This window comes from Hoplias malabaricus, chromosome X2 (genome assembly GCF_029633855.1).
Source record: "Hoplias malabaricus isolate fHopMal1 chromosome X2, fHopMal1.hap1, whole genome shotgun sequence".
NCBI lineage: Eukaryota > Metazoa > Chordata > Actinopteri > Characiformes > Erythrinidae > Hoplias > Hoplias malabaricus.
In genome coordinates, this window is record NC_089819.1 from 43,459,673 (window position 1) to 43,477,680 (window position 18,008).

Consider the following 18,008-nt stretch of genomic DNA (forward strand, 5'->3'; position numbering starts at 1 on the left):
TATGGATTGTTGTTTAATGCTTGATTTCATATGTGCAAAAGCAGATGTTTTATTTGATATTATTAAGAAGTAAATCTACCAAAGTTTTCTGGAGTATCAAAGATACTTACTAGGTACTAGTACTTACTAGGGATGTGCGGATTGATATTTATATATCAATATTTAGATCCTTGTGTTTTGTTTTAAGAATCGATTCTGGCTCCAAAATATCGATATCATTTGTTTATTTATTTTGTAGGACGAAAGTATATTCCAGCTGTCTATTAATTATAAAATGCTACCATAAATAGTAGCACAGTATAGGAACTACTTTTCCTTCCACCTTCTCCCTCACACTCCCCACCCTTTACCTAATAAAAGAAAATAAGAAGAGCATAGTCCAGACGTGACCACAGTTTAACAAGTAGAAAAGATATTGCAAATGTCATGGAAATTTTACAATTTAGTGTCTTCTTAGCTTAGCTGGTTTGTATGACAGCTCAGATATAAAATGTGTTTTTCCCAAGACTCAGAGCTGGTTTGCCTGCTGTCTGAAGCCTGACCCTGTGGTCTGAGGATACTCTAAAATAAACACTCTATTATAGATGAGTTTGGTACAGGCAAATGTCTGCTTTCCGCAAATGACACCCAATTCCCCAACATCACTCAACCCTCCAACCGCCAACTGACTGTGTGCAACCAGTGCAGACCCAAGACGGATTTACAGAACAATATCTTCTGTTAGGTACAATAGATGTAGTATTAATGTCGTAATGACATCATCAAACCTGTTACCATGGTAACTCGGTTAACCATCATTCGTCACATGCCCCAGGCTACATGCTGTGAAAGTGGAAGGAAAGTGGAGGTGCTATGGCAAGTGAAAGGCAGCTGTGATCTGCAAGAGCTTGATTAGAAGGTATTCGGGGCCAAAGTGATGGCACCAGAAAAATGAAGTGTCAAAGTGTGGATTTGAAATTTCATGGAGATGGGAGATAGAAAGAAGAACAAAAGCAAATAGGAAAAGAAAAGGGAGACTCTGAGACTGTGACTGAGATAGCAAGCATGATCATGAGAGAGAGAGAGAGAGAGAGAGAGAGAGAGAGAGAGAGAGAGAGAGGGAAAGAGAGAGAGCGGGAGAGAGCAAGCAAGGGGAAGCAAGGGGATCACTTCAGGTTAGCCTTGCCTTGTAAGGCTGTTCACTTTAACGACAGCTGAGTTATCACAACTAAATATTGAGTGTTAGCGGCCACATGCTGGAAAGCAATGTGTATGTCTGATGGTAGAGTGTGAGATTTCTCTCTCACGAAAACAATCACATACATACATGCACACAGGTCTGCCTCAGAAGTGTCTGACACAAATAGAGATGGGTGTGGTTGTTTATCTGAATAATAGTAGGATTGCTGTACTTAATTGTTTATTTAAATAGTTGTGTGAACACTTTCACCTTCAGTCTCAGCATATGGTCACTATCCAATTAAAAACATGTATCTCCCAAAAAAGTAACTTTACAGGAGGAGGAAAAAACCTTCTTACCTTTCAATGGAAGTGAATGTAAAAATATTTAATTCCAAGTATTTTTGGGCTCCGACACACGTTCGTAGGTGGATTGGCGACTCAAAAAGTGTCTGTAGGTGTGAGTGTGTGAGTGAATGTGTGTGTGTCTGTGTTGCCCTGTGAAGGACTCCAGGGTGTATTCCTGCCTTGCGCCCAATGATTCCAGGTAGGCTCTGGACTCACCGCGACCCTGAATTGGATAAGCGGTTACAGATAATGAATCAATGAATGAAGTATTTTTGGAGTAGTTCTATTGGTCCATTCGTCATGAAATTGTCACGTGATGTGAAAGACAGCTGTGGTGTTCAAATGATGTAGTAAACTAAAAATCTGCTGGGATGAGTGTTTGGTTTTGTTCCTTATGGCCAGGTTTTTATTTATTTGTTTGTTTATTTATTAATTAAACGATTTAGGATTGTGTATGAACATTGCGTATGTGCCTACAGCGTAACAGAATACATTTATTTGTAAAAAAATAATAAAATAAAAGGAGATACATGTTGTTAACAGGACAGAGACGATGTTTAACTGAATTTATGTCTGAATTAGAATGTAACATAGAGCTCCAGGGGATGCAGTTGTCCACAAGGCAACACACACACACATATATGGAATTTTGGGTAGCCAATTCACCTACCAATGTGTGTTTTTGGACCATGGAAGGAAACCAGAGCACCCAGAGAAAACCCACATGGACAACACACCAAACTCCTCACAAACAGTCACCCGGAACAGGACTTGAACCCACAACCTCCAGGTCCCTGGAGCTGTATGACTGTGACACTACCTGCCACCGTGCTACCCCTGAACTATACTCCTAGACATCGAATTAGCCTTGGGCTTTAAGACTCAAAAAACTCAAGAGATTCTGCAATCCCATTATTAAACATAACTTATTTCCAGGTGTTAAATATAATAGTCACATCACTGAACCTTTTTTAATTGCTTGCATGGCACTGTATCACTGTAATGCACTGGTCCTCAATCCTGGTGTGCCACCGCCCGGCATGTTGCAGTTTTCTCCTCATTCCAGAACACCCAGTACAACTTCAGAAGACGCTGTTAATTAGATTATTATTTGCATCATGTCATGTCTTGACTTGGGACTTGCATGTATTGACTTAGGACTAGTCTGTCCCAACTTGACATGGGACTTGTGTGTGAATGGTCAAGATATTTACTTGTTTCACTTATGAACAGAAAATGTCTGAACCTGATTCTACAGATGATTTTCTTAAGATGCCCTTTCCCTCATGTAGTGTACTAGGGGGCTGGCAGGATAAAGTCTGGATAATGTCCGGTACCACTGTTACGGGCAGTTGCATTCACACATACAGCTCCTTCAAGAATGTCTGAAAAAATTATGGGTTACTGTGCATGTGTGAAAGTGACTTCTGTTCCCAACTCTGCCAATCATTTTCTTTTTTGTTAAAAGACTTCCCTAAGTGTGACCCGGTCACAAGTCTTCAATGATGGGTGGGGTCTTTTTATGAATATTTTTATTGTATTTTTCTTTGTACTTCAGCTTTGATTAGTTATTTCATTATTAGAAGTACACTGTCAGTTTAGGTTGTATGACTGATCTAATTTTTTTGGAGGTCTACATGTAGTATAGTAAATCCGATAAATAAACTGAACCATCATGTAAAAAACACCACTTATACAAGTTACGTGACATAAACATAGAAATCTTTAGGAGTTTTTATTCAAAAACCATATAATATATTTTGAATTTATTTAAATTATATATATATATATATATATATATATATATATATATATATATATATATATATATATATATATATATATATATATTCAAGGAAGCAGAAAATGTGCCCATCCTTAGCAGTAAATACCCTTAAAAGTTCTGCTCTTTCATACAGGATAGAGTTCAGCCAGCAGGTCCAAGCAATTAAACCCACTTGACTTCAATAAACCCCCCACCTGCTTGCTATGTTCAATACCCCCTGTGGAGATGGTGAGGGTGGGGGAATGTTGAATCATTAAACCCAGTGTAATCTCCATCCCCTCAGTGCCATAAGACCAGCTGAAAGCTGCTTACTCCTCTGCTGGCAGAGGGTGAACATGCGAGTTTCCGACGGAAAACACACGACCACATGCCAAGGACAATAAGTAACAGACTGTGGGACAATGACTAAGCTAAAAAGGCAGACAGCGAGGCACATATACACAACCATTGAAAAGCTTGGATCAATGTTCTAATGTGGAATCACTATTTTCCAAAAAATAATTTACTTAATTAAACACTTATTCTGTGTATCTTATGTACATATATCATTTGCAAAATTAAAAATAAACTAAGTAATTTTAGAATGTGTCCCAAATGATGAACAATAAAACAAAAAACAATTTTAAAAACAAAGAAAAAAGAAAACCTGAGAATGCGGGTTTCATTTTGAAGCAAAGTTTAAAAAATGGTCACCAATTCTTAATTGTAAGAAAGTTACTCTAAATGGAGACTCTAGTTCATATTAAATATATAACAATATGAATAATTAATAGGTCAAGTAATTTTTAACACCATAACTACTAAGGTGGGGAACTTTTTTGGGAAAGCTTTACAATAGGTGGAATATTTCTGTAAGGATCTGATGGTATTAACTCCCATTCATTGGTGAAGTCTGATAAAGACGTTGATAATTAGTTCTGGATCACAGAACCCCTCTATATAGTACCCCTCTAGACAGTGCTTGGCAGGGTGACCACAGAAGCATATGTGGTTGCTATAGAGCACTTCATTTATTTATTTAATTTATTGTTTTTCGATGAAGATACAAGCAGTGTGTTCAAAGTTAAATGTTTGTGCCCACAATCAGTGCATATCGTGGACATGTGGTGTATTATGAATTACTACTTAAGTTGTAAAATTCAGAAAGATATGGAATTTTTCATACTTCTGTAAAACAAAGGTACCATGATCAGGCCATGGGTCACTAGTTAAAAACAGCATATTATATGTGTTTGTGCTCAAGTGTGTAAACAAGTTTCTACAAATAATATCATGCCGTTATGTGAATCTGCATGAATGGGCGTTTCTGATTATGCATGTTGAAGAGCATCTGCTAGTGTGTCACTATGTGTGCTCATGGTTTTGTGTGAGTGTGTGTGTGTGGTGTGTGTGTGTCTGTGTGTGCTTGGGGATGGGCTATCGATTATGGTGTGTTCATGCATCATTAAGCAAATAGTGAACAGCGGCAAGCCTCGCAGTGGAGGGAGCAAACAGACTAACAGACAGACGGACAGACAGGCAGGCAGGCAGGCAGGCAGGCAGGCAGGCAGGCAGACAGTCAGTCTTGAGAGCGCGGGAAACAACGGTCAGCTCCATCTGACCACACGCTAGCATTTCATTACAGCGGCCAGCACGAGCTGGGCCTGGCTCCAATACTATTAGGGCAATACTGTAATGCACTTCTGATGGCGGGCCCCATCCCCCTCCACTCTGCACGTGACTCTGCTTCTGTCACTAAACGGGGGGAGGAGGAGGGGTGAAAGGGGTAACATACAGACCCACCTCGGAGTCTCTCTTAAGGGAACAGCAACATCAAAATATAATAATTATAAAAAAATAAAAATGAAAAAAGCAGTCTTCTACATTGCACGCTGTTAAAAATAATTCCTTATTATTATTAGGGATTGCACAATGATATCACAATCATTTCACTTTAATGCCAATTTAGGTGGATCTAAATCTTTTTTAAATTAATGTTTACATATCAGTATCTGCAGTTGTGTATTTGAAAAACAGCATTCGCTGGCATGAGCTCAAGCGCTGGTGTGTTTCTGCTTGAGAAAAGAAGAAAGCAAAATAGAGAAAGAAGCAAGCTTATTTCTGTGAACACCTTCAGGTCTTAGAAGCATATCATACTTGACAGACCCAATGAAGGATTTAAAATCCATGTTCTCAATCCACACATGCACTGTATGAACAGATAAAGGCTGCGAGGCAAATATATTTACATGAGCATTGCACACACATTTGAAAGCCTTTGAAAATATCAGCAACCACTAAAACACCACTGATTTTCTCACTTGAGTCAAAATTCGCCATTTCCCCTTTGCTGTGCTGTCTGCAGATATCAGACATAATTAGAGGAAAGGTGTCAAGAAAGGCACTGCTTTCAAGATAAAAACCATTTATGTCTCATGTCGTTTGAGTTCTAAACACCAGCCCTGGCAGTTAGAGATTGTGGAACAGAAATGCCTGCCTATAGCATGAATGACATAAATATGGCTGCTGGAGGATATGTCTTTTGGAGGAGATAGTATTTACACAGGAGGTACGCTGGAGGCACAATGGTGTCAAGAACTGAAAAGGAAAATAAAATATATGGACATATAATAAATCATGATCCCTTTTAACACTGACAAAACAGAAAAAGGTATAGCCGTGTTGTGGAAAGGAGCGTGTGACACAATATAAAGCATAACCCTTATTATGAGTCTCAGTAGATGTCATAGTGTGAAATACGAGATAAAATGTAGAATATCTAAAGATTGCTGAGGACCACAGTGAAAATAAACCTGGGAATTTTATTGTGTTTTTATACTTGATCATTTTTAAATGCTTCAATGAATCTGTATGAATGCAGACGGAGGTGTATTTTAAATGGCTGTCAATAAATCTATGTATTTACCTACTGCTGTTACATAGTAAGAGATTGTGCTCGAGGGAATGGAGCAATCACGCTTTGAACAAAGTAAAAAAGGTGTGTTAAGAACACACTGCACACAGAGAAAGATATGACAGTGATTGACTGATGAACTAGGAGGAAATCAGCTCCTTAATCAACTCAGAAAAAAAGACTATTTCCATCATTAAGGTAATGAAATGATGCTGTGTGCTCTGGTTTATGGTGTGGCTCCTTTGTTTGCCCCAGTGCTGGAAACACACTGGGACAGAAAAAAAGCCATGGACAGTGTGCGCATGCCTGCATTCATATCTTCTAATAATAAGTGCTCATGCTTTGTTCTTGGTCACAACGGGAAGCTAGAACCTGAGAACAACAAGTGAATCCAAAGCCATGGGTGTGGACAATTAACGAGAATAAAATAAGAACAAATTTACATTGGGTTTGCATCATGCAGCTTGAGTCTGGAAGCATGCAGATTAATTAATTAGTCATTTGGAGTGGACGTGCTGATGTCATGGTGGGGCTTCCGTCTCCAGGCTGCAAGCCTTTGTGCTCCGAAGAGCGGCACTTTGATCGATTGGTCATCAGAAACATGGGGTTGGGGCGGGGGGTTGTGGGGGGGGGGGGGGGGGGTTGGGGTCACAACAACAATACAAACAGAACGAGCAAACAAGTAGATGGATGCTACGGTCCCTTCAGAGTGGCTGAATAAAATAAAAGCATCAGTGTAACAGAGGAGTGAAGAGAACAGAACAGAAGTGAGAGAATGAGAGATGTAGAGAAAAAGAATAATATACAGAGAGAGATGGAGAGAAAGAATGACAGAGTGAGAGAGAGTGAGTCAGTGGATATGAAAGAAATGTAGAAAGACCAAATAGATATAGAAACAGAGTAGACAGCAGAGGCAGAGGTAATACTGAAAGAAATAGAGATAGAAAGTATATAAATATATACGGACAGGCAGACAGAAAACGGTTGACGAGAGTAAACAGAGAAATAAACATAGGTAGAGTGTAATAGTAAAAGAGAAAGAGAGAGAGAGAGAGAGAGAGAGAGAGAGAGAGAGAGAGAGAGAGGAGAGAGAGAGGGAGCGTGTCACACTTCCGCAAACAGAAGCAGAGTAGCTGACTAGAAACTAGCGCGCCCTCGTGCTCCTTTTTACAACCAAACTAACAGAGCTAATTGTGCCGCTGGAGATTAAATATTCTGTTCCTAATCCTCTTTCTCTGCCTCTCTTTCTTTTGTTCTTTTGTTTCTTTCTGCGAACACTGGCACATGTGAGTCCTCTCCATACTCTAAAACTCTCTCACTTGCTCTCTCTCTCTCTCTCTCTCTCTCTCTCTCTCACGCTTCTGGTCATGCTCACCACAGCTGTCTCTTTGGAGGGAGGCAGTTGTCTTTGTTGGAGGCGGTCACTCCCATGGCCATCTGCATCACTGTGATGTATTTCTGGTACTTCATCTTGTCTGTTGCTGCTAGGAGAATCCACAGTGTGCTCGCGTTAAAAGGAAAAAAGCTGGAACAGGTGAGTGCTGAGACCTTTGGTGCCCAACGTGGCTGTCAGAGCACCGTGTCCAATGCTGGGGGAGTGACAGGGAACCCCAAGGAGCCGGAGGAAAGGTGCTGCCACGGCACCACCGTCCATGTCTGCTACAGCTGGCCAAATCTCATTAGTGCTCAGAAATAGCCGGCTAATCCATTTGCTGGTGGTCAGGAGCAGGACATTGTTTCCCTTCGCTCTGGTGCGAAACAACTTTCCTGACTGAGCACTAAACAAAGAAAGGAGAGGCACAAGAAAATAGAAGCGGCAGCGCCTGAGCGCGTGTGTGTGTGAGGTAGAAGAGGAGATGTGCGTGTGTTGAGCGAGAGAGAGAGAGAGAGAGAGAGAGAGCAAGGGAGAGAGAGAGACGGGGGGTGGGAAGGAGAGAGAGTGAGAGAGCAGGAGGCAGAAAGAGAGAGAAGCAACGCAAAGGAAAGAGAGACATGCACACAGAGGGAGTATGAGTGTAGTAAGAAAAAGAGAGTGAGGTAGAGCAAGTGAGAATTGTGGAGTGGGAGCAAAAGAGAGAGACAGAATGAGAGAGAGAGAGAGAGAGAGAGAGAGAGAGAGAGAGAGAGCAAGTTGTGTGTAATGAGTGGTGATGTGTTCACGAGCAGAAATAAAGGGATTTGTGTGAGGCTAAAATGATTTAAAAAAAAAAAAACCTTGCATGTTGTAACATTCTCACAGAGACTAAATTATTTGAAGGCAATTCAAACAAAGTTCTAGGCTGAAACCTGATTTTGTCTAATTTACAAATACAATACAAAAAAGGGGAAAAGATGAGAGAGAGAGAGAGAGAGAGAGAGAGAGAGAGAGAGAGAGAGAGAGAGAGAGAGAGTGAAAGAGTGGGGGGGGTGCTCTAAATTACATTATAATGTCAATCTCTATCATCAAATCAATGTCAATGTATTTACCAAAAACTGCTTCTGATCACATTTCTACAGAGGATTTCAGATATTAACGCATTCATATAAATAAACTCTAGTATCTGGCACATATGTAATTTTTTGTGATTTTTTTTTTTTTGTGAACTTTCAACATGAACTCATTTGCCAAATCACTTTCATCTCAGCTGTTCACATTTTCAAAATTGATGTTGATGTATTAACTGCGTCCTAACCACTGTCCCAGCTTTCTCTTGCTTTTGACAAAGGTCTAATTGACTAAGACACAACCAAAAAGCATGCAATTATCCTGTGTTATCAGTGAAATGTATTGTCTTTTGTTAATATCATTAAATATAACAAGCCACTCAAGAGCTCATGTGGTGCATCTACAATGGCAACAGTTTAATTGCCTCTCCAAATTGTGAGTGTTGTTATGCTTGTGGAGGTGTATTTTTTACTTTACCTTTACATTTTATATTTGTATTTGTTTATGCACAGTGAATTCATTGTGCAGCAACAAAGCACTCAATTCTAGAAGTTGTTTACAACATTTGTTCATTCATTGAATTAACTGCATGATTTCACCATAGGGCGCAATCTAAAAACAAAGCTTTTACAACAATTACATATGGCCACCTACTGACCTTTTTTCAAGCACAATCTTCTTAAGTAAACCTCTGCCCTGATCCTAGAGAAGGCCAAAGGGCACTTGCTATTAGTCTTTTTAAAGGCCAAGCAGAGTCAAAGGGAGGCCCAGTGTCTAAAGAAGAGGTGGGTTTCTTAGGAGATATTCCATTAACAAACATCAGATTAGCTGATAAGACATGGGAATTACAAAATTACAAAAAAATAAAGTGGAATTTAAATGATTTGACTAAGGGACAAGGGAAAAGATCACACGTAGGGAAAGACAGCAAAGATTACAGATGATTAGAAATTGAAAGTTAGATTGATGTGGAGATTACTCAAAGTGGACAGAAGACACCTGTGTGGTTTGTGTTTTGCTCACTGTGCTGTTTGTTTCTTCTCAGGATTCCACTGGAAAAATACAGATGCTCAGTTTACTATAATAAAAACAGGAAAAAATACCTGATGTCAGTCACTGGCTCAATCACATTTGCAAAATTTAATCCAGAAATAACTCACAATGATTTATTTTTTTGGGTCTCAGTGACACACATCTCAAAATATAAGGATAAAGCCTGTTAATGATAAATATGTAGTGAGAATGTACAACAAATGGGTGTTGAATATGGTAAACCCTCAAAGTTATCAAAGCATGTTGTAATATCAGTGAAGATATGGTTGTGAATTCTAACTGATTTTGATACTCCAGTAACCAGTGAATTGTTTCTTGGCTGACTATGGGTGTAGAAAATACAAGAGTTGTTATTTTTTGGGTCTCTCTCACTTAACCAATGACAGATCAAGGGGTCAGAAGGTCAAGGAATATTGGTGACATTAAAATATCCTTTATCTAATCCAATATGGCACAAACCACATGACCATTGCAATTAATGACTAAATGAGAAGCTACCAACCAGTTGGTGAAGAAGGAACTCGGTTGAACTATTGCTTTCTTCCTGACAGTGTGTTATCTGTCCATAGGGACTGATTTATAGAGCCCAGGTCCCACTGGACAGCCCATTAACCTTCAAAGGTTCTGGAAGCACACACAGAGACCAGATCATTTAGATCAAATGTCCAAACACACTCAATGACACACATCTCAGAATACAAGGATAAAGCCTGTTAATAATAAATATTTAGTGAGAAGGTACAACAAATGGGTGTTGAATATCGTAACCCCTCAAAGTTATTGAAGGAGATATCAAAGTATGTTGTAATTCAAAATTCAGTGAAGATATGATTGCGAATTCTAACTGATTTTGATACTCTAATAACCAGTGAATTGTTTCTTGGTTGGCTATGGGAATAGAAAATGCAAGAATTGTCACTAATATTAATTTATTCTAGTTTTTACTCTTTTTTTTAATGAACCTAACAAACTTGCGCACTATTAAGGCAAAAATAGTAGCGCAAAGGAAAATACACAAAAGGTGTGTGAAAACACGTTTGACTATTTAAAAATAAGCAAAGCCAGCATTGTGCTCACTATGGATTAATGACATTTTAAGGTTTAATACATTTCTGAAGCTTTTTTGAACATGTCTTTTCAAGTCTTCCACCCCCCTATGAATGAAGTCATGAAGCCACCCCCCTAGGCTATAATTATGCACATAGCCCAAGAATATCAGGCAAAGGAGGTGGAGTATGTGTAATTTACCAAAATACCCTAGAAATTAGTCTTAAACAATGTGACACCTTCTCTTCTTTTGAGGTTCTCTCCACTATTATTACAAATCCGGTCACAAAAAAGGACGCATTTTTATTATGCAACATTTACAGACCACCAGGGCCTTACTTAGAATTTCTGAAAGAATTCAGCGATTTTGCTACAAACCTAGCGGTGTGCAATCATAAAGTTATAATTGTAGGAGATTTCAATATCCATTTTGAGAAGGAAAGTGACCCACTAAAAAAGGCATTTACCTCAATCTTAGACTCTATTGGTATTACTCAAAATGTAACAGGGCCTACACACTACTGCAGCCACACTTTAGACTTAGTTCTGACACTAGGTCTTAACATTGACAAAATTAATATCTTACCGCAATCCTCAGCAATCTCCGATCATTACTTAATTTCATATGAGCTACGTTTTATCCATAATATATGTAAGAACCCTCGCTATTCTACAAGGCGTATAATAAAACCATCTACCGCCCTACAATTTATAGAAAACCTACCAGAACTATCGACCCCAGTTCCAACTCCATCAGACCAAATGGACCTAGATGTACTAACTGATTACCTAGAAAATACCTGTCGATCTACTTTAGAAAAGGTAGCACCACTTAAACATAAAAGTATAAGACAGAAAAAGCTCGCACCATGGTATAACGATAAGACCCGTACTTTAAAACAAACATTACGAAAACTAGAGCGGAAATGGCGATCAACCAAGCTTGAAGTGTTCCATTCTGCCTGGAAGGACAGCCTTATAGAGTATAGAAATGCCCTCACTAAAGCTCGCTCAGCATATCTGGCCTCGCTGATCTCCCATAATAAAAATAATCCGAGAGCACTGTTTAGTGTGTTTTCTAGAATTACAAAAAATCAAGCAGGTTCCGAACAACTAATTCCAGCAACTCTCACCAGTAAAGATTTTATGGACTTTTTTAATAATAAAATTGAGAATATTAGACAACAAACTCTAGCCACAGGATCAAATCCATCCTGGCTGCCACCTGATGTGAATGAAATAAAACATAATATAACTGTAAAAGAAAGACTTGAAACCTTTTGCCCACTCCCACAATTAGAACTAGAGAAGATTATCACCTCCGCAAACTGTACAACTTGCACACTTGATGCAATTCCCACAAAGTTGCTCAAAGAAGTACTACCAGCTATTATTGATCCTCTTTTAACTATAGTAAACTCATCGCTTAGTCTGGGCCATGTACCCAAAGCTTTTAAACTAGCAGTTATTAAACCTATGATCAAGAAACCAAATCTTGATGCTAGTACACTGTCTAATTACAGGCCTATTTCTAATTTGCCATTTCTGTCTAAGATCTTAGAAAAAGCTGTGGCCCAACAACTTAGTTCATATCTACATAAGAATCATATATATGAAAAATTCCAATCTGGATTCAGGCAACATCATAGTACAGAGACAGCTCTAGTCAAGATAACAAATGATCTTCTTCTTGCCTCTGATCAAGGCCACGTATCCCTGTTGGTGCTTCTTGACCTAAGCGCAGCCTTCGATACAATAGACCACAATATTCTCATAGAAAGGTTAGAAAACATGGTTGGAATCACAGGGACAGCCCTATTATGGTTTAAATCTTACTTAACGGAACGTTATCAATTCGTAAAAGTAAACAATCTAAATTCAAATTATTCTAAAGTAAGATTTGGAATTCCACAAGGCTCTATTTTAGGACCATTATTATTTACATTATACATGTTACCGCTAGGCACAGTTATAAGAAACCATGACATTAACTTTCACTGTTACGCAGACGACACACAATTGTATATTTCAGCCAAGCCCGATGACAAACACAGATTAAAGAAAATAGAGGACTGTGTAAAAGACGTGAAAGGCTGGATGTTGCGTAATTTCCTCCTTCTAAACAGCAACAAAACAGAGGTCCTGCTTTTGGGTCCAAAAGTGACAAGAAATAAATTATCAGACTTAATTTTAAATCTAGCTAACTTTCCAGTTAAACCTGGTTCAGCAGCAAAAAATCTTGGTGTCATAATTGACCCGGATTTATCATTTGATCAACACATAGGTAGTATCACTAGGACAGCTTTTTTACATCTTCGCAATATTGCTAAGATTAGAAATGCCTTATCCCTCCAGGACGCAGAAACATTAGTACATGCCTTTATTACTTCAAGGCTTGACTACTGTAACGCACTACTGTCAGGATGCACCAGCAGCAATTTAAGAAAACTTCAACTAGTTCAAAATGCTGCAGCTAGGGTCCTCACTAAAACTAGAAAATTTGAACATATCAGCCCAGTTTTATCATCACTTCATTGGCTGCCTGTTAAATTCCGCATTGACTACAAAATTTTGTTATTAACATATAAAGCTCTACATGGGCTTGCTCCTGAATATCTTCAAGATACAATTTCCTATTATGAGCCCCCACGTTCACTCAGATCACAGAATACTGGATTTTTAAATGTTCCCAGAATTCAGAAGGCCTCAGCTGGGGGAAGAGCCTTTTCTTATAAAGCCCCCCAACTCTGGAATGATCTTCCAGAAAATGTTCGGGACTCAGACACAGTCGCAATCTTCAAATGTAGGCTAAAAACTCATTTGTTTAGTTTATCATTTGGTAGCTAATGCTCCCCCATAGATAAAGGCGGCAGATCCGGGGGGTCCATGGACACAGGGAATTATAGTAAACTGAGATGCTGGTGCTGTCGTCCCGCCGTTTCTCGCGATCACTCAGGTTTGTTGACGGTGGAGCGGAGGGATGCCAGTGTTTCAGGATGCTCCCGTGTCTGTGTGTCCTCCTGGTTCTCTCCTTTTAGTTAATGCTGTCATAGTCAGATCTGCCGGAGTCATTAGCCACACTCTGGAAATTTTCATATTTTCTACTTTACAAACACAAAACAGTTCAAAACTAATTCCATCCCTTTACATCTTTCCGAGTAAACGACTGCCCACCTGTCTGTCTGGACACTGATGGATGACTGTCGAGATCCTCCTCCACGCTTCAGACCAGCTGTCCACGCTCCAGCAACCACCAAGTGCCTTGAAGCTGTCCCTACACTGAAGTTCTCATGGACTACTAACTATCATCACCAGTAGATTGACCAGAGGAGGATGGGTCACCCCTTGTGAGCCTTGGTTCCTCCCAAGGTTTCTTCCTCAGCTGGGGGAGTTTTTCCTTGCCACTGTCGCCCCTGGCTTGCTCACTTGAGGGTTTTACATTTGTCTTTACATTTCATGTCAAATCTTGTCTTACTGGAATTCTGTGAAGCTGCTTTGTGACAACATCAGTTGTGAAAAGCGCTATATAAATAAATTTGATTTGATTTGATTTGATTTGAAGTCTTCAAAATTTTGTTTTTTACTACAAAAGGTAAAAGAATAATAATTTTGAAACAAGACTGAAGTACATTTACTGGCAATTTTTAAACACTCAGTATAGTACACACTTATGACTAGGGTTGGACAATACCAAAGAAAAGCACAACGTCTGTGGTTTGGATGTGCTGTGTTTTGACTATAATTAATACAACACTGAACAAAAAGTCGAATGTAAACAAGAGAGGAACAGGCTCCCAGCAACATTAGAAAAAATATCCCAGCTTTAATACTGGAGCATATTTACAGGACAAGCCTCGTCAATGAACTATGAGAGTCATAATCGTTCATTAATCGTAATCATGGTACAATATGTACAATTAATTGTGATACTGATTTGCGCTCATATCGCCCAGCACTATTAAGTCCTATTGTTGTGGGCTGAGGTTTCTCATCTTCAGTAATGCTCTTACTTTGAGTTCTAACCACACCCCCTTGTGGAGAATCTTTAGCCTGCTAAATGTGCAGCAGTGTGTATTTTAGGCATATTCCTACTGTAAATCTGAATAAAATTATCAGTTTTAAATCCCCTGCCAGTGGGTGCCAAATCAAATCTGCACATTTCAGTTAAACACTATGAAACTGACAAAATGAGACAGTGAAGAAGCCCTTCTAAAGTGAGGTACAGGCTAGACATTCCACTGAGTTTCATATGGAGAATTTGGCTCAGGGAGAATGGCTTCTACTACCTTCTAAGTTGAGGGGCAGGCCAATGATCGTGCTGGGGTTCATGAAGAGAATTTGGCTCAGGCAAAACCCTAATCTTTCATTAAGAGCCAGGGGGAGTGCTAATGATCTGGATGAGTCATGATCCAACAGTAACAACAGCTCCAAGCTTCAATACACATGATAGATCATAATTAGACTCTTACATAAAATCACATGGACTAAATAAATGGATCTAACATGTAGCACTAAGGAAAAAGTGCACACATTTTATTTAAATATTTAACAACAGAACAAATAGTTTAACAGAAGCTAAAGTCTCTGCCAAGTTTTGGATGTAAACAGGAGTGCATGGGCCCTAAAGGTCAAAGAGAGGAGAATGCAGACTCGGCATGCTTTAGCTTATGGCTTTCTAAAAAAAGAAATCACCCATTCCACCTTTATTCTATCAATACTTCATATTTAAACCACAAGTCAAACAACTGAGCTGCTTATTTTCAGGCTATTGCATTCAAATCAATGACATGCAGCGGTTCATGTTTTATTTAAATATGTACTTCTGTGAACTAGTTCAGCTGAACTTAGTTTACCTCTATTGGCATCCTAAGATACAACAGCAGATAGAAAGTGGTGCTTAAAAGGCAAATTGGGACATGTTTAGTCAGTGAACATGTTCAACATCTGACTCACAGAACAGATTCGATCTTCATCATTAATATTTTTCTAATCTGGTATAATTATAATGATAAATATTAAATAATTCATACAGCTAAGAGACAAGCTTTACGATGCTCAGTGTGCAGATTAATAAATGGCTTGCTCAGAAGGCACCCTCTGTGTAATAAATAATATATAAACATTTAATAAAGCTGAAAACAGAGCCACAGCTAAGACTTCATTTATAAATTAATTATTATCCTACTCTATTATGTAAAGAAACAGCTTTACAGTGACAGTAAATCACTGTATACATCTGAAATGTTTTACTATATTAAGTACTACAATAAGACACATTCAGTCTCTTGAATACATTTTTTATTGATTCAGTGAAAATCAACTTTTTAACATTCTTGACATTGTATGCACAAGTGGTGTATTGCAAACACCAGAAAATGCATGAAGAGTGAAATAAGCAGTCAATAACATAGCTGAGCATTACCAAAAACTGTCCTGAATGTACGGACTCAGACAGCTAGGGTTTCTTACTTCATAAATCTAAGAAACCTATCACAATAACTTCTGGGGTGGGGTATTTGAACTACATGCGAGCAGCGGAGGATTATGTAGAGATAGAGGCCATGGCTAATTGCATATTCATAGATCTGTGCATGCTGAAATGAGACCAAGATGTGGAGTTCACATTTTTTGGACAACAAGGGCTTTTTTAATTGGAAATACCTTTTAAAAATGTAATTATGTGGAATGGGATTTGGTTTTAGCTGTTTGGTCATTAAATGGGTAGAGGAACTTAAACTTTTTTCCATAGTAGCCATATAAAGCTATTTCTGCTTGTTTCAGTGGACAACTCTCAGAAAAACTATGTTAAGTTTCCTTTGATAGAGAGAATGGAATAACTATAGAAATATTTATATATTGATTTTTTACCCAATTTTGATATGAAATGTTATTAGACTGTTTAATTCTTTGCACAGACATCTTTGTAGAGAGGTGTGAATTGTTTTCACAGCAAGGATTTCTCACCCTTTGCCTTTCACCACTAACTGCTCACTAGCATCGCAACATAGACTCACAACATTTCACACAGAGAGAGCAAACATTGTCCTAGTTAATGTGATAACACAAATATAACACTTTATTTATCCTGAGGCACAGCTGTATAAATTTGATACAAAAAGAGACATTGAAGGGATATAGATCAGTCAAAATAAGGAGGTGGGGGAAGTCAGAAAAGTCCTTTAAACATTGAGTTACCACCGAAAATTATCTGTACACATATAGCAGATGTACACATAACATTTTCATGAACAGCACCAGTTGGTACTGCACTAATAAGGGTATGAGAATAACAGAGACACTCTCAAATATTTAAATTTATTAAATTAATTAACAACAATCCAAAATAATTTCCATTACATGAGGATTTCCTGCATAAAGAGATTTTAAAGATTTTATCATGATAAAAATTATCTCATTAGAGAGGACCTGAACTCTTGCTTCAGCCAACTTCAGCTGAGGTGGCTCAAGGTCAAGAGAAGTGTTTACAGACACACACACTCATACATGCACAGTTGCCTGGCACAGCAGGCTTCCTCCATTAAAAGCTCACACTTCACAGTCACAGGTGAGGGAGAGGTGCAATGGCGTACTGTGTAGAGGACACACATTGCTTGAAATAACAGTTTGAACCTGATGGCACCAGACTATTCTCCTGAGGGTTTGGTCAATGACCATCAGTGCTCAAAAATTAGTGGAGGTTAGGTTGCTTTCAAACTAGATTTGAGCAGAGTTTGATCTTTATTTAGCCGTTTACTTGAAATTAATTATTTTTTTTTTAAATTATGGATAAGCAGCCTTACACAGTTATACGGCAGCAGGGATTCAAGGGAAAAGGTTGGAGAGAGTAAAAGACAAGATGAAGGAAAATTACTATATACTTTGTCAAAAGATTCAGTCTAATCATGTTTCAGAATTAGCTAAATATATTGTTAAGATGTTTCTCCCAAAATAGTGTGAAATACGTTATGCTTTATCAGTCAAATTGGGATTTGAGTCCCTGTTAGTAATGTTCAAAATTGAAAGTTACCCATTTTGCTCTCTGGTAATGACCAACTGTAGATTTGCAACTTTTTACAACTTTTAAAACACACATGTTTTTTTTAATAGATGTACAAAATGATTTGAGTTAGAATACAACCAGCAATTGTTTGTTTTTAGTTTCAAACATACCAACTGCTGACAATACTGTTCAATTGTGCACACAGAGCTTATATAAATTATATTGAAAAGCAAGATTAACAAACAATAGGTTGCAGTGGTGCAGCTTCTCCTGAGCTTAAGGTCACCATGCTCAATGC

At 38.5% G+C, this 18,008-nt stretch overlaps 1 protein-coding gene across 6 annotated transcripts in view; it reads right to left on the minus strand.

Moving 5' to 3' along the window:
- The window catches only part of LOC136677241 (tight junction protein ZO-1-like), a 144,181-nt gene extending 136,194 nt beyond the window's left edge, over positions 1 to 7,987 (minus strand). For 2 of the 6 annotated variants that reach the window (XM_066654719.1, XM_066654715.1), the window contains exon 1: positions 7,561 to 7,986. In XM_066654719.1, coding sequence (XP_066510816.1) covers positions 7,561 to 7,655 — 95 coding nt within the window. In that variant the 5' untranslated portion in view covers positions 7,656 to 7,986. Of the gene's footprint in view, positions 1 to 7,560 lie in introns of all 6 variants that reach the window. The other 4 variants (XM_066654721.1, XM_066654717.1, XM_066654716.1 and 1 more) reach the window with 3 other exon arrangements.
- Positions 7,988 to 18,008: the final 10,021 nt, after the last annotated feature.